The sequence below is a fragment of the Acomys minous genome, assembly GCF_964271855.1.
Source record: "Acomys minous genome assembly, chromosome: 8".
Taxonomy (NCBI): domain Eukaryota; kingdom Metazoa; phylum Chordata; class Mammalia; order Rodentia; family Muridae; genus Acomys; species Acomys minous.
In genome coordinates this window covers 112529890-112554700 of record NC_140489.1, presented here as the reverse complement: position 1 = coordinate 112554700, position 24811 = coordinate 112529890, and the positions used below count along the sequence as shown (strand labels likewise).

General features: G+C 44.9%; 2 protein-coding genes across 11 annotated transcripts in view; both read right to left on the bottom strand.

The window, feature by feature from the left end:
• Positions 1 to 22701, bottom strand: part of ARHGEF33 (Rho guanine nucleotide exchange factor 33) — a 77883-nt gene extending 55182 nt beyond the window's left edge. For 9 of the 10 annotated variants that reach the window (XM_084793102.1, XM_084793105.1, XM_084793107.1 and 6 more), the window contains exons 1-2: positions 22597 to 22701; positions 16485 to 16556 (exon numbers count right to left, since the gene is read on the bottom strand). The gene's annotated coding sequence lies outside the window, so the exon portion shown is untranslated. The remainder of the gene's footprint in view (positions 1 to 16484; positions 16557 to 22596) is intronic. The other variant, XM_084793104.1, reaches the window with a different exon arrangement.
• A 989-nt stretch (positions 22702 to 23690) lies between these two features.
• LOC311604144 (small ribosomal subunit protein uS2-like) lies at positions 23691 to 24811 on the bottom strand (the record flags this gene model as incomplete). Its single annotated transcript, XM_084793660.1, has 2 exons — positions 24195 to 24811; positions 23691 to 23971 (listed from the first exon to the last, which is right to left on the bottom strand). The coding sequence occupies exons 1-2, from the start codon at positions 24763 to 24765 to the stop codon at positions 23691 to 23693; spliced, it is 852 nt and encodes a 283-aa protein (XP_084649786.1). The 5' UTR covers positions 24766 to 24811.

The window sequence follows — 24811 nt, the reverse complement described above, 5'->3', positions numbered from 1 at the left end:
TGGTCACCCAGTGGGCACAGTGTAAACCCGGTCACTTTACGCTGACTGAGACTCACCTCAGAGCATTAACTGCCTGCCCTAACTCTGCAAGAAGCAGTGTCATGCATGGCGGTTAATTTTCTAGTCTATGTGTTTGACTGCTTTATGCCACAGCACTATGAAGCACAGGAATTCAGGGGACTACTATAACTGCTTTTTTTTTTTAATTAACACTGCAAAATAAATCAGTAAAAGAAAATAAGTCGTTACCCTGTAACTACTTGATTTGTGTTTTTGTTGCATTTGTGGTTGTTTTGAGGGAGAAAAGATCTCACTACATAGCTCTGAGTGGCCTGGAATTCAACATGTAGCCCAAATTGGCATCCAAGTCAGCCTCCCAGCAAATTTTTAGATCTTTGAATAAGCAGATTGAATAGGATGGTTAAAAGAAGAAGAAAAGAGTCTGACAAGTGTGATGAGTGAAAGAAATTGGGGGAAAGATAGGCAAGAGACTGCTGGAGCATTGGGGCAGCTAGTGATGGTGTTGGCTACCAAGGCTGATGACCTGAGTCTGACTCCCAAAGCCCACATGGTGGAAGGAGAGAATTCCAGCAATGTGTGCCCTGACCTTCACATACTGTACCGTGGTGCATGCAGCCATACACGCAAAAGGGGACCGTGACCACCAGCTCAAAGACTGGTAAAATGCTGTGTGTAATTTCTTATCGACAATTTCCTTTGTTTGTGTATTCTCAGGCAGAGCCTCATTAAGTAGCCCAGGTTAGCCACAAACTGGAATTCTTCTGCTTCTGCCTGTCGTGTGCTGGGGTCGTGTGAGTTCAGCATCACACCTGGGGCTATGAACACAGCTTTAAAAGCTGAAGAAAAGTTAAGCAGAGCAACTATATGTGAAAGGGGCTGAAAACGAGGTCAAGCCAGGTTTAGAATCACATGCGTGTACTCCCAACTCTCTGGAGGCTCACGCAGAAGGGTGTATGAGTTCAAGGTCAGCCCAGGCAACATAGCGAGACTGAAGAGGGGACGGGAGGGCAGGGAGGGGAGGGAGGAGGAGGGGAAGAGGAGGGGAGGGGAGGGGAGGGAGGGGAGGGGAGGGGAGGGGAGGGGAGGGAAGGGGAGGGGAGGGGAGAGGCAAAAAGGATAGTCAGTCATCTATGCTCTCAAATAAGATATAAGTCCAAAATCACAGGAAGGTTTTAGAAACAGCAATGGTTGTGTTATTTAATCTACTATAAATAAGATAAGTAAATCACTAAGGTCATTTTAGGATCCTGATATTTTAATGTTCTCTAAGATAGGTGAATTCTCACACATTCTAAATAAATACCATAAAACAAAAAAAAAATAATGATGTAATAAATATAATTTACTCTAGAACATATCTATAAATCTGCTTACTTAATTCAGTAATCAAATTAATAGAAGAAAACAAAAACTATGTCACCCTCCTGAAAGCCATCTATTAAGGAGAGAAAACAAATTTTCACAATACGTAAGTACACAATGTTTAAAATAAGGTATCATGAGGGCTGGAGAGAAGACCCAGGTTCAAGTCCCTGTACCCACATGGTGGCTCAAGCCATCTGTAACTCCAGTCCCAGGTGGTCTGACACCCTTCTCTGGCTTCTGTGGGCATCACTGAAGGACAGGGGTGAGTGCTCCTCTACCATCCCCCAAAGTCCTCGGGTGTTCTTAAAAAGTCTCTGAGAGCCAGCCGGGCATGGTGGCGCACGCCTTTAATCCCAGCACTTGGGAGGCAGAGGCAGACGGATCTCTGAGTTCAAGGCCAGCCTGGTCTACAAAGTGAGTCCAGGACAGACAAGGCTACCCAGAGAAACCCTGTCTCAAAACAAACAAACAAAAAAAAAAGTAAGAAAGAAAGAAAAAGAAAAAAGAAAAAGAAGTCTCTAAGAAAATGGTCTGAATTTTCACCGAGAAGACTATGAGAAACATGGTGGTATTTGCCACAGACTCGATACAAATTAATAATGAAAAGTAAAGAGTCTTTCAATAGTCAGGTGCAAATCCTGAGTTCCTTTCCCAATACCGAAAATTAGTGGATAGATTGGTGAGAAAGCAAAAGTCTTTTACTCTAGCCAGCAGAGCAAAGTTCTCTTAACACAAAGCCTGAGCCACCAGCAGGCTTGAAGAACCAAGAGCCAGCGGGACTCCTAAACATTACATATGTTCCAAACCAACTCAGCTACCTCACCGCTGTGCACAGCCCTGGTGTGTCCAGGGCCAGTGAGAACCGAGGCAAGACACATGGAACAGACAGGTCCTTAGCTCAGAAGCACACAGAGTAGTCTTTACATCCGAAGGTGGACTATCACTGACCCTCCAACACTGCTCTATTGATGTGTCATTATTTTGTTGAGTTGAGTTGGGTGGTTTGCTTGAGTTCATGTGTGGCAAAATCTGGCAGGAAGGAAAACATGGCAGCCTGCTCTCTCCCAGCCAGTGCCTGCCTTGCAGCGACTGAGTCTAAGTACCTGTTTAAACCTCCTGTAAGATGCCATAACTCATCAAAATCCAGGACACTCTTCTTCCAGGGGCTCCTCTGCTTCTTGTTATTGCTTGGCACACTGGAATGTGTCCAAGTGGCTTTTGAGAGCCTGGGTGTTTCCTGAGCTGTGGAGCTGGCTGGAAGGTGGTCTGTAGCTCTTCCTACCCTGCCTTGACACTCCTTGGTCTCTGTCTCTCAAACCTGTTGTCCAGCTGGATTCAGCTAAGTGGAAGTTAAGAGCCTCTCAGGAACTTTCCTTAAGAGGGATACACTTCAGCTCCAAGCTAGACAGTAGTGGTAGCACACACCTTCAATCCCAGAACTTGGGAGGCTGAGGTAGGTGGGTCTTTATGAGTTTGAGGGCAGCCTGGTCTATAGAGCAAGTTCCAGGACAGCCAAGACTACACAATGGCGCTCTGTCTCAAACAAACAAACAAAATACCAACTTAAATAGAAAACAAAGTGGCATTCATTGTACCTTGGTAAGGCCACACGGAGGTGAGGAGGGACAGCTGAGGTCCCTTGGAAATCTGCTGAGGGACAGACCTAACCACCAGAGAAAGTTCCCTCCAGCAAGGGAAAGCCTGTTTGCCGAGAAGGGGGTGGGGTTGGATGGGAGGTGGAATGGAGATCAAAGTAGTAGTCCTGGGGAAATCCTCCATCTGCTGAAGCAGAGAGGTTGTGGGACTCACAAGTCCCAAATGAGGTGGCCGAGCAGCGCATGGTGTAAAATAGACCATCAGTCACCAGGGCCTATCTAGGAGAGAGGGGAAACAAGGTTATCGCTGCCTCTCCTGGGAGAATGTTTTCATCATTCGGAAAAAAAAAAATGGCATCCAATTTGGATCTGCCTCTGGCACTTTTAGGCCTGCAAGGAATACCAGTAAAATTCAGCCTTCAGAATAATCCTAACTTTCCACCACGGCTCCAGTGAACGAATCCCAGAAGTCAGACATCATAGGCAAAGTTTTGAAAATCTGTGACCTTGGAAACATGGGTGGTAGTCAGCGTACCCTGAGGGTCGATGGCATTCTCTAGGCACTAATACTACAACCTCGCCCTTCAGAACCCTCATCTACAAGCTGCGTGCAGGTCACCTAAGGCTTTCAGTCCTTAAAGGTCCCTGCCTGAACCCCTAGCCTCCACAAACTCAAGTCCCGGTCACCTTCAAGGGGCAGTTATGTCTCATGACCTCCAAGAAGGTACTGTGCAGATTTTTGTTTGTTTGTTTGTTTGTTTTATGAAACTGAGTCTCCCGTAGCTCTAGCTCTCTGTGAAGCTGAGGATGACCTTGAACTCCTGATCCTCTTGTCTCTGCTCCTTATGTGTTGGAATTAGAGGCTTGCACCACCTCCTCTCTTTTTGTGCTCTGCCAAGCAGCAAACCTAAGGCTGACAGGTACATCCTTGATGAGCACACGACCAAGTCTAGCCTAACCCTGCCTTGGTGGGTTTTTAACTCTCATCTCTCTTCACGAAGTCAAAGACCGCCATCCAACCCATCATTATTAGAATTCAGCGGCACAAACTTAAATATGAAAAATGTCCTATTTATTATCTTAGGCAGTCTCAGCCAAGCTTGGCTAACGTCTAACTCGTTACATAATCAAGAATACCCTTGAAGGTCTGGTCTTCCTGCCTCTGCCTGCAGAGGATGGGGATTTCAGGTGTGCATCACCACACCCAGCTTACAAATTTTTCTTGGTCAATGACCAGATGTACAGTTTTCATTAGTCTTACTATTTTATATTATCATCTTATTTCACGTATGGCCTCCCAAGACTAAGGCACACTCAATCCAACATTTTCTTTCTTAGAGAATGAGTCTCACTCTGTAGGCCAGGGTGGCCTTGGCCTGTCAGGAATACTCCTGCCTGAGCCTCCTGAGTACTGACTGAGAATACAGGCGTGCGCCTCACTCCAGACCATAAAAAAATACACATGTATCTGTTAGGACCTGTTCTCTATAACATAGCTGAAGCCATTTTTTTATTCGGTATCCGTCTTTATTCACATGGCGAAATTAAGTTCAAAAGTTTTTAAACTCCTAAAGTAGATATTCATAGCTAACACCAACAGACCTTCCCAGAGAGTCAAGTTAGCCTTATATTTTGCTAGGATTCACAGGTGTCATAATACATGCTGTTACCTCCACACTTGGCTACATTCCTGTAGCACTGTATGTTACCTCTGCCCTTGGCTGTACTCTGGTTGTACTCTGGAAGACCCTAACCACCACCTCGGCTACATCACTCGGGACCAATCAGCTTAAAGGTTAGCTGATAATACTTTATCTAGTTAGCCAGAATAAACTTAAAATGTATAGCACCTCCCCCCTGCCCCCGCCGCTGCTTCGTCTTCTGCACACGGTTTTCCTATAGACAGGCAGCCCTAAAAGCAGACCAGCATCACAGTTAAGATCTCGAGTCCTTTCTGTGACCCTGATCACCATCAGCTTGGAACAGGCATTCAATAAGCCATCCATATCTGGCTGGTGTCTGAGTGGTTTGTGTGATTATTCTTGGTCTACAATAGTATCTTCCAGTTAGTTGCTTGTTTGGGGAACAAAGAAAAAAGAACAGACCTTCTATTGAGAGTCCAGAACCAGGAGAGACAAACTCTAACAAGTTGTCCTCTGACCTCCATATGTGTGCCTTGTGCACTCCTTGCCCTGTACAAATAAGTAAATGTGAAAGTGGTCCAGAGCTAAACCAGGTGTGATGGTGCACATCTGTGAGCCCAGCACTTGGGAGATCGGGGCATGGTGAAAAGTTCAAGACCACCCTAGGTTATGCAGTGAGACCCTTTCTCAAAATAAGCCATAGTCCATGGTGGCTAGATATGCTCAAATTACTAAGCCTCTCATTTTAATTTCCTTATTTGGGACAAGTTAGAACACCAATAAATTAATAAAACAATAGGACAGCTGGGCACAATGGTCCAGACCTATTGGGTCACCTAGGGCCAGCCTGGGCAACATAGTGAGAGCCTGACTCTAAAAGTAAATAAATCAAGTGCTCCACCCTCCCCTTCCACACTGAATTACATATTTCTTTTATCTTGGGTAATTGGATAGAAATCCTATTCTTCATAAGGTTTCAGAGAGTATTGAAAAACACAGAACCCTGTCACTTGGCTGTGTCCTTGACACTTGCCTGAACAGGATTCAGGGAAACCACTCCCTCTGTAGATGGTGCTTATTCGCCCTGTTCTTAACAGGGAGAGATCCTTTGTCTGAAAGCACAAAGTCTAACAGGGCTGCCCACGTCACTTCCTGCCTTTCATGCTGTGTTTGTTTTGCTTTCAAGAATTCTTCCAGCCAGGTGTGGTCTCCGCACTCAGTGAAGCAGAGGCAGGCAATCTCTGTGAGTTCAAGGCCAGTCTGGTCTACAAAGCGAGTCCAGGACACCCAAGGCTACATAGAGAAACCCTGTCTCAAAAAAATCAAAAGACAGAGAAACCTTTCCATTTTGCTTTGGGAAAATTCAGCCTCTTAGCATTTTCATCAGGGTCCATTTGTAAAACCAGGCAAAGATGTTCCCCAAAGGGGCAGAAGCAGGCATCACACCTATAATCCCAATACCCGAGAGGCTGAGATTGCTGCAAGCCTGAAGCCGTTCTGGTCTACACAGTGAGTTTCTGGTGAGCCAGGGCTGCACAGGGAGACCTTGTCATAAAACAGAATGACAGATGTTGTATGAATGCCCCACTCCCAATGTCAGGGAATGGGAAGAGCACTCAATTGAACTAGGACCTTGACTTCTCTCTCCCTGAGGCACAGTGAGAAGCTAGGTGCTTTTTCTGGTCTTCCATGTCTACATTTGTAGCATGGGGGGGGGGGGCGATGCTCAAAGCTTCTAGGACTCTAAAACACCAAGACTTGTGCAGTAGGGCATTTGCAAACAGTGCTCGGTGGTGTGGTGGTCTGTGAGCCCACCACCAATGACTCCCTCCCCAGCCCTTGCCTCCCGTCCCTCTTCCTTCTGTCATTGATACTGTGCCCCAAGCTGGTGATGCTAAGCAGTTCACAGTTTCTCTTTTCTAGCTCTTCTTGTTTTGGTTTGGTTTTCGCTGTTGTTTTGTTTTTGTTTTTAGCATTCAGGTAAAAGTAGAGAAACTCCTTCTTCTTCTTCTTCTTCTTCTTCTTCTTCTTCTTCTTCTTCTTCTTCTTCTTCTTTCTTCTTCTTCTTCTTCTTCTTCTTTTCCTCTTCCTCCTCCTCCTCCTCCTCCTCCTTTCTGGTAACTGAATACCCCACACATATTTAAATTTCTTTGCAATTGATGCTTTTACTGTTCTGTGGTCACCTCACATGCAACCTCCTGGCATTACAGTGATGACATTTAGTATATTTGCCTTTTGACTTTCCAGCTGTGACACCAACACCACCAATGATCTTCCTCTAGCCTTACAATCTACCAGTTATGAAATCTTTTTAAGTCTTCCTTTTGTGACTTTTTAAAAAATGTCTTCCTTTCCCATGTGTTGTTGCCTCTTAGATTCAGCCCCGACTGCCCCAGCCCCAAGTATCTGTTGGAGCTTCCTATGGATCTGTCCAGTATCTGTCACTCTCCGCTGCTGCTGGGAGTGTGTCCACATCTGTAGGATCTTTTGATCATCTCTTAATCATGCTTAAAAATTCCTCTATCTTTTCTTCCTTATAAAATACAAACTTCACCCACACAATGGCCTCTGTGGTGATTTGAATGAGACTATCCCCTGAAGGCTTATGTGTTTGAATGCTTGGGGTCCAACTGTTGGACCTATTTGGGAAGGCCAGGAGGTGTGGCCTTGTTGGAGGGAGAATGTCACTGGGTGTGGGCTTTGAGTTTTTAAAAGCCTACACCAAGGCTGGGTGTGGTGCTGCACGCCTTTAATTCCGGCACCTGGGAGGCAGAGGAAGGCGGATCTCTGTGAGTTTGAGGCCAGCCTGGTCTACAAAGCAAGTCTAGGACAGTCAGGGCCATTACACACACAAAAAAATCCTGTCTTGGAAAACAAAAACAAACAAACAAAAAGCCCACACAAGTTGCCTCTCTGTCTAAACATGTAAGCTCTCAGCTACTGAATTATCACCATGCCTACCTGCCTGCTGCCATTTTCCCAGCCATGATGGTTGTAGACGCTACCACCCTCTGGAACCATGAGTCCCAAACTGAGTGCTTTCTTTTATAAGTTGGCCCCGGCATGGTGTCTCTTCACAGGCCCTGATCTCCAATCTCAGTTCTAGTGTGGGCGAGGCCCTTGGCCTCAGTCTGTTCATCACTCTTTCCCTTTTCCTATTACCTGGTCTCTCCTCCTTACCCTTCTCCAGTGCTCATTTCTGTCCTCACCGCCCCCCCCCCCCACACACACACAGTGAAATTCAGAGCTCTAGAACTTTCTCCACCAATCCAGTAGGATCTGATCCTTCCTTCTTTTGGAAAACCATGATTTTCTGCCATTGTCTGATAGAACGATCTCATTTTCTAAGCTATCATAAATGTCTTGAATAAAGAGTCTGTTTTCTCTCCTACATCCCACAACACTGGTTCTGTGTTCTTACACAGGCTAGAAGCTCAATAAAAATACATTGACAATGAACCTTCCCAAACATTGTCAACAGTATTTATCACTTATCTCTCCATTTTAATTAATTGCTAGCAATCATTTTAAGGACCCCATTATCTAAAAACCTAGCAATCAACAATCATGGGTGTAGATGCTAAGGAAAAAGAATGAGTCAGACTGTAACAGCAGAACTAAGGGCTTTAATATCCTTTCTAGGTGTTGAAGAGTACTTTCAGGGTCATAGAGTCACAAGATGGGACGGCAGGCAATGTCTCAGATCTCAAACATATACAGAAACTTCCACTGTTTTAGTTCAAAAGCCAATCTTTGTCTTTTTTTTTTTTTCACCTTCTTTGGAAAGCATTCTAGAAACCTCACTATGTTTGCTTATTTCTTTCCTTTTAACAGCTGGATGACCCTCTAGTATCTACTGTTCATCTGCTTGGGAATCCATGAGGCTGGTCTCCAAAACAAACTCTGTTCTAAGTGATGAGTAAGCCAAAGGTGCATAGAGACTAAACACGCAAAACAAGTCACTGCGGCCATTTGAAAGCAAGCCCCTTATCTTCTAGTCCTTTCTTTACCCTGGCCTGCTACATAGAGATGGAACTACCTGTAAAGTTGGATGTAACATTCACATGAAAAAGATTCCTGCTTGCTAAAATATTGTGAATTTGATTATCATAGCTTTAAGTGGTTTTTTGTTTTTTTGTTTTTTTGTTTTTGTTGTTTTGTTTTTTCTTTTTGAGACAAGGTCTCCTGTAGATCAGGCTGGCCTGGAACTCACTGGGTAGCTAACGATGACCTTGACTCCCTTCCTTTCTTTTCACGTGACTCTCTGCTGGGATTGCAGGCATTGCCCACTGAACCTGCCTCTTTGAAGCTTATTAAATGTGTGGAAGTTTCTATTCATAAAAAATTAAACAAACATAGAGGTGCAACGCATTCGAAAAATCATTGCAGTTTTAAGAGTACTTGGGTTTGCAGAGACATAGGAGACTTTATTCTTTGATAATTCAAGAGAATAAAGAATGAGGACAGAAGAGTTCAAATCTTTTTTTCCCCCCATAAAGCCGGTTTCCTTTGTCTTGACAACTATAGAAACTACTACGTGCTAAGGATTTAAGGAAAACCTATACTTTCTATTTAATTTTATTTGAAATAGCTCCTGTTCATTGCTTCATTCACTCCCTTGGCATTTACTATCAAGTGTGGACGGTAAATACCAATTTCTCCCTGACCACCTTGGTCCCCCAGCTCCACATCATGACAGCTTCAACATTTTGCTTACTCTGCATTCTCAATCAAGGTCTAGCACATATTCTGAATAAATTGGTAGTGAATGAATGAATGAATAAATGCATCTCATAAAGATCAACCCAAATTTTTAAAAAGGTTCAAATGACTTCACTAAATCTTAAGGTCCTGCTTTGATAGAGAAGAAGAAGAAGAAGAAGAAGAAGAAGAAGAAGAAGAAGAAGAAGAAGAAGAAGAGGAAAAGAGAAGAGGAGGAAGACTTGCCTACAGAGTGCCAATCTTCTACAGACATAGCATTACAAGATCTAACACCCCTGCCTCATTCTCGGTGAGGTGGAGGAATCTGAGGTGTCAAGTACAGAAGACCCAGATTAAAATCCCAGGTCCCTCATCATTTCTCTGCCTTTTGGCTAAGGTGGAATGTAAAATCAGAGGCCAATGATTTGAAGAGCTGGCTGACTTGGGGAAATTGTTTAATGTCTCTAAGAGCCTCAGGCTTTGGAGTAAGTCCCCAGCAGTGGTGACCACTGTACTTTGCACTTTTACCTGGAACAAAGCCAGAAGGCAAAGCGTGAGGTAACAGAGACAAAGGTGACAGTGAAGGTTGCCTTCTCCCTGGGAGCCAGATACAAATGCCTTCAAGGTTAAAGTCCACACACTGTACCTCTGTGGCCCAAAGCATCTGGCTTAGAAATGAGCCTTGCTCAAGTGCTGGTCATCACTGCAAGAGCAAGAACAGGGAGGTTCAAGGTCAGTCCCATTGACAGTGGAAGGGAAGCTACCAGCATCCAGGCACTTGGCAGGTCCTGGCCTGCACAAGATTAGGACTGGCTTGGGAGCTGCCTGGATGACAACCTATTGGAGGGACTAAAACATCCTTTGAAGGAGGCTGGAGCAGTGGGAGAGACTGAGGATTGAGAGAGGATTTTCGTATGGCTTGGAGGAGTTTACTAAATAGAGGCTTGAAAAGAAACAAGTAGACACCAGAAGGCTGGGGCCACTCCTCTAGTCAGCGCCTCAGCAAGGCTGCTCAGTAGGCTCCTGGTGTCACTGATGCCAGTCATGCACTACCTGGTGCCATTCTGCGGCTTCTGAGAGTGAGGAACGGGGCTGGCTGAATGTCTTAACGTCTCTGGTTCACAGAGCTTCAGACTAAACTTCATCCGTTTAGCTGGTCTATGATAAACAGGTGTGTAAATGCTTGTTGTCCATTCTTCTCACCTACACATATGCACATCTTGGCACCTTGACCCCTCCTTATGTGCACACGTGCTACCTGTGAAGGCCAGAAGAGGTTATCAGACTGCCTGGACCTGCAACTACAGAGGGTTGTGAGCCACCTTGCGAGCACCACGAACCAAACCTGGGCCCTCTGCAAGTGCCGAAAGTGCTCTTGACTGCCGAGGCATCTCTCCAGCCCGAATATATTTTCTTACAGAGGGCTGTTTCTTATCCTTGCAGGCTCGGCTCGCTTGCCCCTTTCTCACGGAGGCCAAGCTGGGGCATCATCAGCCCAGCTGTCATCTGTAGTGTTCTCACGCCATGGTGTCAAGGTCTCTTCCTGTGAGGATCATCACCGTTCTATAAATCTTGCCAGCAGGACCGCTCTTTATATCCGTCTACTGTGCCTATCAGGTGCTTGGCTCTTTTGGTTTGGGTTTGTAAACTAGGGCTGGCCGCGATCATCTGTGGCCGTGAACTCACGTGCTTCTTCCTCAGCCCCTTAGTTATAGGCACCTGTTGCCACAGAGCTTAAGTTTTCAATGTCTTCCTTTTGTTTATCTTTTAAATATTCTGACTTACTCTTTGACAGTTTCATACATGTCTATAATACATTTTAATTATATTCAGCCCCCCCATTACCCTCTCTTACTCTTGTAAAGTTATTAAGTGGTCAACTACAACTGTGTTATGATGGCGTGTGCTTTTAGGTACAGTGTAGTGTTATCATATTTGCATAAATGTGGTTTGATTAAATCAAGCCAGCTAGCATGTTTATTGTCTCCTGCATTTATCATTGCTTATGGTAGGAAATTTTGAAATTAATGCTTAACAATTTTGAGACACACAGTATGTAATTGTTGTGGTCACTTTGCTGTGCAATAGATCTTTCTAAAAGAAAGTAAAACAAAACAAGCCATCTGGTCCTCTTGTCAGAAACCTGCACACTTTCACCACTCCACGTCCTTGCCATCCGTCCTTAGGCGCTAGTGAACACCATTGTTCTCTCTATGACTTTTAGGTCTCAGTCGTAAGAGACACCACGCAGTGATGCTTTCCTGACTCTTGCTCAACTCACAAAGCTCAGAATCTTACTATCCTAGCATGCTAGATTTGAAGCCTGAAGCTAAAACATCTCCTTCAGGACAAGTTGCTTAATTTAAAAGAAAAAAAAACCCTTAATTACCATATGCTTCAGTTGCTTTGGTATTTGGTGTGTGTATGTGCACATATTTATACACGAGTGTGGGTGGATAGATGTGTAGTGTGATTTATTTTGTGTGCCTGGTCCTTTAAAGGATCCCCTGTTGCTAGTCAACTGGCCCTTTGGGAATGCTTAACAGTTAGAACTGCTTGACCCTATGGCTTTCAGTATCGTTTGCCTCTTGGACTTCTGGGAATAGGAGAGGATGTAAACGGCCAAGAGGCTGAGAGAGCTTGAGTAGGGTTAGAGAAGACACTCGGAGCAGGAAGAAAGAAAATTGATCGGGCTACAGAAGGGAAGGCAGTTGGTGCAGAGAAGAGACTGAGCCAGGAGAAGCTGAGCAGAGCAGAGGAGAAATTGCTAGGAAACAGTTAGGAGAAGGACCCCCTCCCCAAAGGAACAAAAAAGAAAAGCTACGTGGACACCTGTGTCTGCATATGCCTGTGGAGCCAAAAGTTGCCATCAGGTGTCTTCTTCGATTGCTTTCCACTTTATTTCTTCAAACAGGCTCTCTCCCTGGCCCCAGACTCTAGCCTGCTGAGAATGCCTGGCAGGGAGCCCAGGGTCCTCTCTCTCCTCCTGGGGTTACTGATGCAACCACTGTGCCTAGCTTCTCACACGACTTCTATGGGTCCAGATTAGTGTCTCTATGCTTGTACAGCAAGCACTTTACCGGGTGAGCCATCACTTTTGGTTTGGTTTGGTTTGGTTTGGTTTGGTTTGGTTTTCTAGACAGGGTTTCTCTGTGTAGCCCTGGCTTGTCCTGGACTTGCTTTGTAGACCAGGCTGGCCTCAAACTCACAGAGATCCACCTGCCTCTGCCTCCCTGAGTGCTGGGATTACAGGCATGCACCACAGAGCCTGGCCACCACTTTAACCGCAAATGCTCAAACATTTTATAGAATATGAAATTTGTTTTCATTTTGAAGATAAATGGATTTATGTTATTTATACTCCTGTCACTGGGAGCTTCTCTTAACGGATACTCACTCTTCTGGTTAATAATTTCTTTCCCTAAAGAAACCCACACAGAGTTTTATTTGCTCATATAAATAACAAGGAGGCCTGTTCTTTTTATTTCATAATTAATGAGTTGGAAAAGAGAAAACTAGGGGAGGGAAGGAATACGTGGCTTTTCACCTAAATTATAAATTTTGTTTTAAAAAATGTTCACTACACAAATACGTAGACTGGAATTTTTGCACAGAGCTACTATCTGCTAAAGACCAAATGTTCCTGTTTCACATAATGTAGAACCAAGCGTGGTGACACACATCTGTGAAGCCAGCACTCAGGAGGCTGAGGCAGGAGTTCAAGGTCAGCCTGGGCAACATGGCAGCTTGTCTTAAACAAAACACAAGAAGAAGGGAGGAAAAGATATATGGTATATACATATTAACATTCGCAAAATTTACAAGTTTACTTCTTGAAGCCCTTATGGCACCTAAGAAACATTTAAATAATAATAATAATAATAATAATAATAATAATAATAATAATAATAATACAATATTTACCCAATGACATGCATATCCTTGGGATTTTATGAAGTTACCAGCAAGAAGTAGAGGTGAGACCAATATTAGAGTTTTAGTTATGTATATTAGGTTAAGTACAGCCAAACAGAAATGAACCGGTTAAGCCATTATATGTAAATCTTGCTTTACAATGGAAATTACAAAAATAATTACACAAGAACCACAACTCATGTAACCCACTGTGCCCTCCTTGCAGGTTGCAAATGACACAGGAGGAGGGAAGGGAGCAGCCTCGCAAGTGGGCTATGCACCTCACAGGGCTGACTCCAACCCGATTGTGCATGAGCCCCTGCAGCCCACAGCAAAATGCGTCCTCTGAAATGTGAGTCCTTTCATGAGTGGTTTCTGAATTTACATCAGCTTCCTTGGTAAAGCATCAGGCTTCCAGCTAGACCCCCGTGATTTGTGCGTTGTGTCTTTTAAGCAACAGGTTATTTAGCCAGCAATCCCAGCCTGAGACTAGGGAACGTATTTTCTCTTTTAACTTTTATTATTCATCATTTATAGCGATTGGACCCAGGGCCTTGTGCAAGCTAGATACGCACTCTACCACTGAGCTCTCAGCCCCAGCACCATACTCAGTCAGACCTATGCTGGGATCCTAAGTCAAAGACAGTCAGCCAGGCACGGCGATTTGTGTCTACAACCCAGCCCTTTGGAGACGGAGGGCAAGAAGACCTGGAGATCAGGGGCATCCCTGGCCGCACACATTTGAGGCTGGTTTGGGATCTTTAAGCACCTGTCTCAAACGCCCAAAGCCAGGGCCAGTGAGTGAGGTGGCTCATCAGGCAAAGGGACTCATAGCAAAAGGAGAGAAATGACTTCCGCCAAGTTTTCCTCTGACCTCACTTACAGCTCGGTGTACACACCATCAACATGGTGGCGTGGCTCCATGTCCTCTCTGGTCTCTGGTCTTTGTTGATGCTACGCCCCTCAATGGATGTCCTCCCCCTGCCCCATCCCCGAAACTGCACTACCTCCCTATCTTACAGAGTTCTTCAAGATTCCAAGCGTCATTCTTTCCTGATGCCCATGACCTGTCCCAAGAGCTGAGCCCTACTTTTGCTGATCTTCTTATTGTTTTGTTTTGTTGAAACAGGGTCTCATGTAGCTCAGGCTAGCCTTAAACTCCTGGGCCTTCTACCTCCACTTCCCAGGTACTAGGATTACGAGCGGTCACCACCACATCTGGAAACCCTACTTTTCTCAGTTGCCATAGCATCTGTCTGGGTTGCCATAGCATCTGTCTACATCTCAGATGTTTCCCTTCTAGGAGATCAGGATTTCAAGTAAATCGGGGTGCCCAGAAATGTTCTGAATTAAAGGAAAATTTTAAATAGATCCATTTCTTTTGAGGAAAGAATTTAGAGCTCACACCAGTCTACCAAAGGAGTTTGTATTTACTCCCTCAAAAATAAACGAGGTGTCACTGCGCTAGATTATGAGTCCCTGGAAAACACGGTGGGTTCCGTCCTTAGCATTTCTGTCTGAAGATGACCCTTGTTTGCTGAGTGCGAAGTGTTTAATACTCATTGTTTATTCTAGTAAAGACATAGCATAAAGCAACTTCCTCCATGTGTGGTTTTCTCTTTCCTCAATCTCGTGGTGAGCCCTCTGCCTTGGCTTCCCAGGTGCTACGATCACAAGCATGTGTTTCCACCACAGTGGATAAAAGCGAAGACGGGCAAGGCTTTGTGGCAAAATGCTAACAGTGTTAGAAGGAAGAGGGGCAGAGGCGGAGTGGGCTCTCACGCTTTATTGCTCTTCTGTTCTATAAAGTCTGTGTGTCTGCCTTTCAGAGTGTTTTCGTTTCTATGTTTATTCATTTGCGGGGTGGTTCACATGTACCACTGCTTGCACCACCTAGGTCATGGAGATTGAACACAGGTCATCAGACTTGGTGGCAAGTGCCTCCATTCACCCATGTCACTGTCACAAGCCTGAGATACCGATGAGAATGTATAAACCGAGCTTTTAAACCGTGACTTTTCAACTATACCTTACTTTCCTATTTTATGTGTACATGTGTTTTGGCTGTTTATATGTTGCCCACTACATGTGTATAGTGCCCACAAAAACCAGAAGAAAAGGTGTCAGAGCTCCTGGAATTAGGGTTGTAGATGGTTGGGAGCTGAAGTATGGGTTCTGGGAATCGAACCTGGGTCCCCTGGAAAAGTAGCCAGGGCTCCTAACTGCTGAGTCATCCATGCCTCCAGCCCCAAGTTCATACGCTTTTTAAGTCAGGTTCTCACTCTGTATAGCTCAAGCTGATCTAGAATTCACTGTGTAGTCCAGGCTGGCCTTGAACTCTCAGCAATCTCCTGCCTCTGCCTTCTGAGTACTTGCGGGGCTTGTACACTGTGCAGAACTTTTTCTAAGTGTGCCAGACTTTTGGCTTCACACCTTAGCTCTTTGGTTATTTTTTTTTTTTTTTTAGTGACCCTGGGAATGGTGATCTTTGGACTAGGTGGCCAGGCCAGGACTTGCTAAGCAAGCGTGAGGATCTGAGTTCAGACACCCAGCACCACCCCCAAACGCCATCCATAACCTGGTGCCAGGAAGGGGTGGAGACAGGCAGAGCCTGGGAGCTTGCTGCCTCACAACCCAACTGGAACTGGGAGCACTGGCTTCACTGAGAGTCTCTGTCTCAGAAAATAAGGTGGAGAGTGATAGGGAAGACGTCCACGGTTGACTTCCTGCGTACACATGTGCACTGTCAAATGCACCCACATACCCCCTGCACACAAAATAAAACTTCAAAATGCAAATTCACTAATTTCGGTAAGCCCATTTCCTCAACCGCAAATGGCACTTTATGAGTTGTCCAGTTTAGTCCATATCCTTATTATGTGACAAAGCCAGAACGACATTAGTTCAGTGTCATCTTCCCGTAGGGTTTTTTCAACCCCCAGTTATCCCAAATAGAACTTAAAAGTGTATTAATGCAAACAGTTCACTCTTTGTCAATATCCTAGGTGAGCACTCATACCCATGGGAGGAGCCTGGAGTAGCTTTCAGGCTGGCTTTTATTTCTGGCTGCTATCTATGAATGCTCTTTTTGTTTGGCTGACAATTTCAAACAGAGGCCTACCAAACTCTCCCACTCCGTTTTCTATAACATGCTCCTGTTTCCAGAAGGATCACTGCTCCGTGCTACACTGTCCCTCGATCTGCGCTCCCACTAGAAACAAGGCCTTTGTGGTTTTTCACTCACCTCGTGCCTCGTCTCCAGCAGGAAACATCACATCAGGTTTTGGAAGCCTTCTTCCTGATTACTCTAGAAGGTCTATAAAAGACAAAACCGTTGACAATGACAACTACCTTACACTCTATGCCGTCCTTCCCCATATAACTGTGGTGAGATCCAATTATATTTGTATTTCCCTGTTAAATTTCTCTAATTGTTCAAACTCATGCTGAGGGGAAAAAAAAGTGTCCTTGTGCCCCTTCCTTCAGAGTTTATCCCTTTGGGGCAACTGATGAAGCCAGTTCCCACACACCTAAGACTAACTATAGCAAACCCCCCTAAAGCATATATTGGCGACTTTGTTCCATCAAGAGTTCAGAGCAGTTGAGCTGACACTAAAATCCTGAAAGCCGCAAAGCCAGAGTTGCTTCCTCAGTGTCCCACACCGAAGAGAGCAACCCACACTAAAGTCCCAAAAAGCTTCTTTAAGTGACCAGTAAGATAGGTCTGTAAGGTGGGGTTTTTTTTGTTTTTTGTTTTTGTTTTTTTTTCCAGAGAGGGCTAATTGAGGTGATCTGCAATAAAAAAATAAAATAAAATAAAATAAAAAGTAAGTACAAACTCACTTGGAAAACATTCTGTGGTTTGTATGTTTTTCGCTAGCGGTGTGGCAGATCCCGTGTTGGCTGATTTTTAATGATGTTATTATACTTTGAGGCTCTGGGACAATTTAGCTGCTCACTCCACCCACGTGACAATAGTTAGCAGGCTACTGCTCAGCCCTCTTCATGAGGGTCCAGAGACATAGAGGCTGGAAGGAAGGAGACGGACGGGGACAAGGACACCATGACTGACTAAGTCACCTTCATCATTTTGTCAAGGGTCCCATGCTTCAATCTGAGTAAGTCTATGTTCATTGCCAGTTCAGCTTGCCCTTAACCTTACCATAAATCTTTCTTAAAATATTGGCTTCATACCAAGAAGAGACTTGATACCCTATGAGCATATACAGGGGGAGGAGGTCCCCCTCAGGAACAGTCATAGAGGAGGGGAGTAAGGGGAAATGGGAGGGAGGGAGGAATGGGAGGATACAAGGGATGGGATAGCCATTGAGATGTAATATGAATAAATTAATAAAATATATTTTAAAATATTGGCTTCATGTATGGGGCTGTGCTTTGTTCTAGGGAAGTTAAAGTGGCGATGGCCTGATGGTGCCTCCACCACACACAGCTAGCCGAACCTAGAACCGGCACATCTTCCCCCAACCACTTGCTCCACTCAATGCCGCCATTAAATGATTGTTCTCCCCTTCCTCCCTCAAGATTAGCTGTAACCTTGAGTCGAGGTTTTCCATCCGTGAGGATAGAAGAAGTAGTCTGGCTTCCTCTTAAGAGAGAAAGCACACTATTCCTTCCACTGGGCCGAGTGGAGGAGCCCTGATAACCTTTCCGGACTAAAAAGGCGCTGTGCCAAGAACGAGCAACACAAAGGAACCCGAGTCCCTCAGCAGAGAAACTAATCCAACAGCTCTGGGCCGCGTAACTCTCCAGTTTTGCTTGCTTATTTTTTAGGGACACAAGAAAGAAATGTCTTGCTTAACTTGACTTTTCCCATCACACACAGATGAAGCCAATCCTTTCTGGTATGCCAGGCCCCTAGGAAGTTATCTAGAAAGAAGAACTGTCTTTAATTCTGGAACATTCTCTCACATTTCCTCGGGGACTGTGCTGTCTACTTATTGAAGGCAGATGGCCCGCTCGTCCTCGGTCTCTAGGGCGTCCCTCCTGCTCTCGTTTTTATTCTTTCCCTGTCATTGCTCGTATTTTACCACTCATTCATTTGAGCTCTACTTAGGCCATTCATTGAGGAAGAAAGAATGCTAGACCAAAAATAAGATTTCTGCTTCTTTGTGGGTTAAACAAGAATAGTGTCTTAAATTCAGCAGTATTTACTAAGAGCATGTAGTGTAAAGGGTGTGTGCTTGGTAATGAGAGACTTAAAAAAAAAAAAAAAAGACGCTCCTGCTCTCCTGCTCCACGGAGCTCACAATGTAATAGCACAAAAAAGGAGTCACACAAATAAGTAGGAGCCACAATGCAGCGTGGAAAATGCACTAAGCTCAGAGGACAAAGGACCAGCTCCAGCTTCAAGAAGTCTGCCTTGAGCTGAGCTGTGCAGGACATGGTGAAACACAGGATCGCACCAGAAACAGCACAGAGCACAGGGGTCCTCAGGAGCCTGTGAGAGTGGACCGGTGAGCCCAGACAGGCAGCCTGGGGACAGACGGAGGGCAGGGGGCTGGGAATATCTTCGTTGGAGGCTGGTATGCAGCCAGGAAAATAGATTCCTAAGGATCTTAAGCACAGAAGCAACGGATCAGGCTTTGGGTGGGTGTGACTATCCAGAGAAGCCAGCCGCAAAGAGGCCAGTGAGGAAAAGATCCCGGTGGCCTGGATCTCGGAAGCTGCTGTTAGGGAAAGGAGGGCACAGAGGGAGATGGCTGTCAGCGGTTCCTACGAGCGTGGGATGCCCCCTCTGCTTAAGAGAATGAGTTGGGTTGTATCACAGGTTCGGAAGTAGTAAATAAACTGTAAAGATCTTACAGCATTAAACTGACTGGAACTGAGAAACTAAAGCTCGTTGGGCACTCTGCAAGAATGAGCTTGTTGGTATATACTATATTAACAGAACCTTTATTTTTGCCAGATGTCATTTGGAAACACACTGCGTATGCTAGGGGATGACAAACAACCTTCATGAAGGCAAGCCTTGCTCGGTGTGTGGTACACACCTATACTCCTGGCACTCAAGAGGCTGAGGCAGCAGGATCTACACAGTGAGTTCGAGTTCAGCCTGGGCTACATAGGATGAGCCTTTCTCACCCCCCACCAACGGAAGAAAGAACTAGAGAGTCAGGACTGGAGGCATAAGCTCAGTGATGAACATTACCTGGTATATGCAGTGCCCTGGCTTTCTTTATCCTGAAATACTGGGAGAGGGTTGGGAGAACCCCAAATTATGGCATTAGCTAAGTGGTGGCAGGGTGTCTTACACACCACAGTTCCTCTCTCTCCCCCCACCCCACCCCCCCCCTCTCTCTCAGAGTCTTACTATTTAGTCCAGGCTGGCCAGAATAGAAGTCACTGTGTAACCCAGGCTGGCCTTAAACAAATGCTAATCCTGCCTCAGTTTTCCCCCAGTGCTGGAATTACAAGGATGTATCACTATGCTACTTTAGGTCTTCCCCACATCTCACAAGTTATCTCTGTATACATCTTTATGGACCAATCTTTCTTTCTTTCTTTCTTTTTTAAGAGATTTATTTATTATGTATATAGTATTCTGCCTGCATGTGTGCCTGCAGGTCATAAGAGAGCACCAGATCTCATTAGAGAGGTTTATGAGCCACCATGTGGTTGCTGGGAATTGAACTCAGGACCTCTGGAAGAGCAGCCAGTGCTCTTAACCTCTGAGCCATCTCTCCAGCCTTCCCTCCCCCACCCCCCCACCATAGACCATCTTTAGTTGCTTCACACTCTATAAGAAACTTGAGGGAAGGAGACTTTATAGAGCATGAACATGTTATATTTGCTTCTCTGTTGCTCACTAAAACAATGCCAGCATAGCCTGAGGCAAGAGGAAAAGGCATGAACCCTTAAATAGCTTTGAGTTAAGTAGGTCCCCAAAACAAATCCAAGATAGGTTCTCCCTTATGTCTTCAGATGGACAGATTCAAGTGTCTGAACAGCAGCCACTGTCTTGTGTGTCTGACTACGGGACGATCACCTCTTCATCAGCAAGGCAGGAATCACCAAGACCCAGCTCTCTAAGCTACGGAGCAGAAACTGAGTCCTGTGTGATACTGAGTGGTGTGCCGTTTAGCTCGTCTTATTTGGGGCACTGAACAAGCCTTAAAAATAAAATGAAGATTTTTTTTTTCCTTTGGTGACAAGTAAAGTGGTTTCGGGCACTTCCTCGAGTGGCACAAGTAATTAATCAAGTCCCAGGTGCCTGACAGGAGCAGTGAGAGAGGTGCTGGCTGACTGTGCTCTCCTGTCTTAAACAAATTGGGTGGCTGGGAGGGAGAATCTGAAAGAGGACAGAATCCGCAATGTGACCCTATCCCTGAGTGAAAAATAGAATCATTATCTTAATAATATTTATATTTTATAAAACTCCCGAAAGTAAGAAATGTTAGACAAATCATGTACCTGTCCTAAATTTAAAACCAAATGTCCTTTTAAAGGAGCCGTGGTGTCCTCCACCTGTAACCCCAGCACTTGGGGATCTCGGAGGCAGAAGAATGAGAAATTCAAGGTCATCCTGGCTACCTATACAGCTTCAGGCCAGCCTGGAATACATGAGCCCCTACCTCAAATCAAACAAAACCTCCAGTGTTGTTCTTCTGTGTGTGTGTGTGTGTGTGTGTGTGTAGTGGTAAGGGTCTATGAACTGGGTTTTAAACTATCTACAAATGTGAAATTGCATGCAAAAATGTTTCATTTCTTTGTTGTTGTTGTTGTTGGTGGTGGTGGTGGTGGTGGTTTGTTTTGTTGTTGCTGTTTTGTTTTTCTTTGTTTTTTTTTTTTAACAGACTACTTTCCAAAGATCTTCAAAACCCCAGTTTGCTCCCCGAAAAGCTGAGAATTACTGATATTGAAGGAAAGAAGGAAGGAGCAGAGGGAGGCACACAAGGGAGGTCTTTGACATCGCCTCGGCTTTACTGGTGGCTGGCTATGCTGAAGCAAGCCTACTCCCTGACAAGCAAAAGGGACGGAACTGGGAGTCCTGCCACGTCTGCTCCAAAGAAATCACGCAAATGCACATGAAGTGTTTGCTTGAGACTTCTCTATTGATGCTTAGATTGAAAACATTTCATTCCTATTTGTATTAAAAAGTTAATAACAAGGCTGGAGGATTAAGAGGCTCAACGGTTAAGAGCACTGACTGCTCTTCCAGAGGACGCAGGTTCAACTCCCAGCACCCACAGGGCAGCTCACAGCTGTCTCTAACTCCAGGATCCACCACCCTCACACAGTCATACATGTAGGCAAAACACCAGCGCACATCAAAGAAACATAAATTATTTGTTTAAAATTAACGACAGAGGCTGGGAATGGAGCTTATGGTGGAGTATTTGCCTCGCATGCATAATGCCCAGCACTGAGGAAAAATTAGCAACAGTAGGACCTTCCTTTCAAAAGCCTGAGTTTTCACACAGGTTTAGCATTGTCTCCTCAGAGTCAAGGTGTGAGCAAATATGTGAATACTAACTAGAGTTAGTGAAAACCGTTTTGGGATAAGAGTGCCCAAACCCTTTCTCTCTAGGGCAAACTTCTGATGATTTATGTTGAATCCTTCCCACGTCACCTTTACATCAGTATTCTGCAGGACATGACTTTGATGGAAAGGCGCTCCCTGAAAAGGCAAGCGTACAAAGACATCTGGCCTGGCGTCTAACACTCCGTAACTGTGCTAACTGTTATGGAACCAAAAGCTTTCAAAAAAAAGAATCGTAAGCTTCTGAGTAAAATCTATATCTTTTTCTCACACTCCAAGCACCCATGAACTGTTTAGAAATGTTTCACAAATAAGTACGTCTGTGTGATGAGGTCGCCTGCATACGTGCTCAGTCAGTGCAGCTGTTACTGTACATAGAACACTGAGCTCGGACCCTAATTCCCCTACCCCTGATCTCCGTCTGAGAGGCATAAATTAACTAAGTACCCACCGTCCCTGGTCTTTTTCCTGATTTCATTAGTTTTAATCCCAAAGAGGCATGCACGTGTTGGCTTTAAGGCTGCCTTGTAAATCAAGGATTCTACCATCCTTTCTTTAAAACTGTTCTTAAAATTCAACCCAGCCTCCACTAAACATAGAAATGTGCCGAGCCACTTCAGGCCAGTCCCCAGACAGCTCAGGAGCTGACAGCCTGCAAAGGTAGATGAAGACATACATCTAAGCAATCAAGAAAACTCATGTTTTCCAAATTGTAACACCTGAAGTAAAAGTTACTTAGTTGAATGTCTGAATTAAATAATTGTTACTATATTTTGAACTTGGGTTAGCACTCCATACGTAGAGACGGACCACTCTGTTCTCCCTTTGCTCCGGGGCTCCCAAGGCATGTACTTACCCCATGGTGCCTGCGGTGGTTAGCTCATCCTCAGATCAAGGCTTATCTGGATTCGGAAATAACCTGAAGAGCACAGAAGGAAGCGGTGGGGAGGATTGCCTCCCTTGAAAGGAGCCTGTCATACGCTTAACAGGCTTTTAAATGAGGGAAACTAGTGTGTCTTCTAATTACATAAGCTCCGGGTCAACTAATCAAATAACTGAACCTGGGTCTGGCTTCCAAGGGTGAGGGGAAGCGCGCTGCTCCCTGGAGGGGAGGACTTCGGGCGGTGTAGAGAAAGTGAAGATCCACACACTGAAAAGTTACTACCGCAGCAATGGAAAGTTACACATGTCAGAAGCAGAATATGTGTCTTGATTCAATAAATACACTGATGAATGTTATAAGGAGAAATTCAGTTCAATGCAAGGCAGGTGCTCTTCTGTAGAGCATCACCCCACATTCCGAGTTGGCATTCTACACCCTGGCCCCTGATAGCATCCTCTTACCTCATTTTTAACTTGTCTGGTATTAAATCCTAATAAATCACAGTATAATACTAATGCTATTTAATTTAAAGAAATGCTGGCTACTGCTAAGCAACACATCCAAAAATGTCTAATTATTATTTTTGAGGAGGGCAGTTCGAGACAGGATTTCTTTGAACATTATAGTATTTTGAAATTAACAACAAGGCTATTATGAGAAAATAAAAATACCATTTTTAACACTCAAAACATTTTTAACCCAAATTTATATTAGTACACTAAAGAATACAAAACACTTTTATGTCAGTGACACACTTACAATATTTTAAGATGAAATATGACACAGAAGTTACTCATTTCAACACTTTCTTTTTCAATTCTGGTCAGTTTTGGAAAAAATTTTCAGAAAAAAAATCAGATCTTTAATGTAATTTTAAAACTATTGATGACATATACTATTTTGGTAATTTTTTCATTCAAATTATTTTATTTTTAAAATATTTATGAGTACATTATAATTCAGTGATGTAGTTATGATACTTTTAAACTTTTTTTTTTTTTTACAACTTTAGGAACTTTATTTTCCCTCCACCTTTCCCCCCTTTGCTCAGGTGTCTGCAGAGCACTTCACTCAGTGGTGGCTTCAACCCACTCGGTGGCCTGCGCTGTGGGAGCTGCTGACCAGTCCTCAGTGGTTGGCTGGGCACTCCAGTCCTCAGTATGGAACTGCTGGATGGGTACAGAGGGCACCTGCACACCCTCAGACCAGTCTGCCACCTCTAGCTGGGCAGCGGTGAACTCAGGAGCTGGCGCAGTCCATTTGCCCTGGAATTCCTCCTTGGTCACGGCCTTCTCAACAGCAGCCTGCTCCTTCTTCTCAATCTCCTCAGGGTCGCTATAGATCGGGGCTGGAGAGATGGCTCAGAGGTTAAGAGCACTGGCTACTCTTCCAAATGTCCTGAGTTCAATTCCAGCAACCACGTGGTGGTTCACAACTATCTATGAGATCTGGCACCCTTATCTGGAGTGAAGGCATACATGCGGGCAAAACCCTGTATACATAATAATAAATAAATATTTTTTTTTTAAAAAGTAAAGATCATGCATAACCTCCCTCTCATGGGTGCTCACGGGAGATGTTGCCACGCAAGCGGAGTACTTCCCGGGCCAGCATCCACCACATCAGACCCACTGAGTGAGCTCCCTTGTTGTTGAATGGGATGGCAATGTCCACATAGCGCAGAGGAGAATCCGTGTTGCACAGAGCGACGGTGGGCAGGTTGACGTAAGAGGCCTCTGTGAGGGGCTGGTGGTCAGCCCTGGGGTCAGTCAGCACTAGAAGCCGTGGCTCCCTGAAGGCTGCTTGGATCTGGTTGGTGAAGGGCCCACGCGTGAAGAGGCCAGCAATGGGAGTGGCTCCAGTGTCAGCAGCGAACTTCAGCACAGCTCGCTGGCCAGTGCTCCTGGAGGCGACAACGCTGACGTCAGCAGGGTTCTCACGGGCAACAATTGCCCGGGCTGCAAGCAACAGCTTCTCCCAGGGCCTCTTCGGATTTATGATGTAGACACCATCACTCTTCCTTTTGTAGATGTACTGCTCCATCTGAAAGCCAAGGTTGGTGCCACCTAAGTGGGTTCCTGCAGCAAGGAACTTGAGGACATCCTCCTCCTTCATCTGCAGGACATCAAGGGCTCCGGACATTGTGTAAGTTTCCCTTTAAGTTACGACGGGAATCAAGAACAACGCC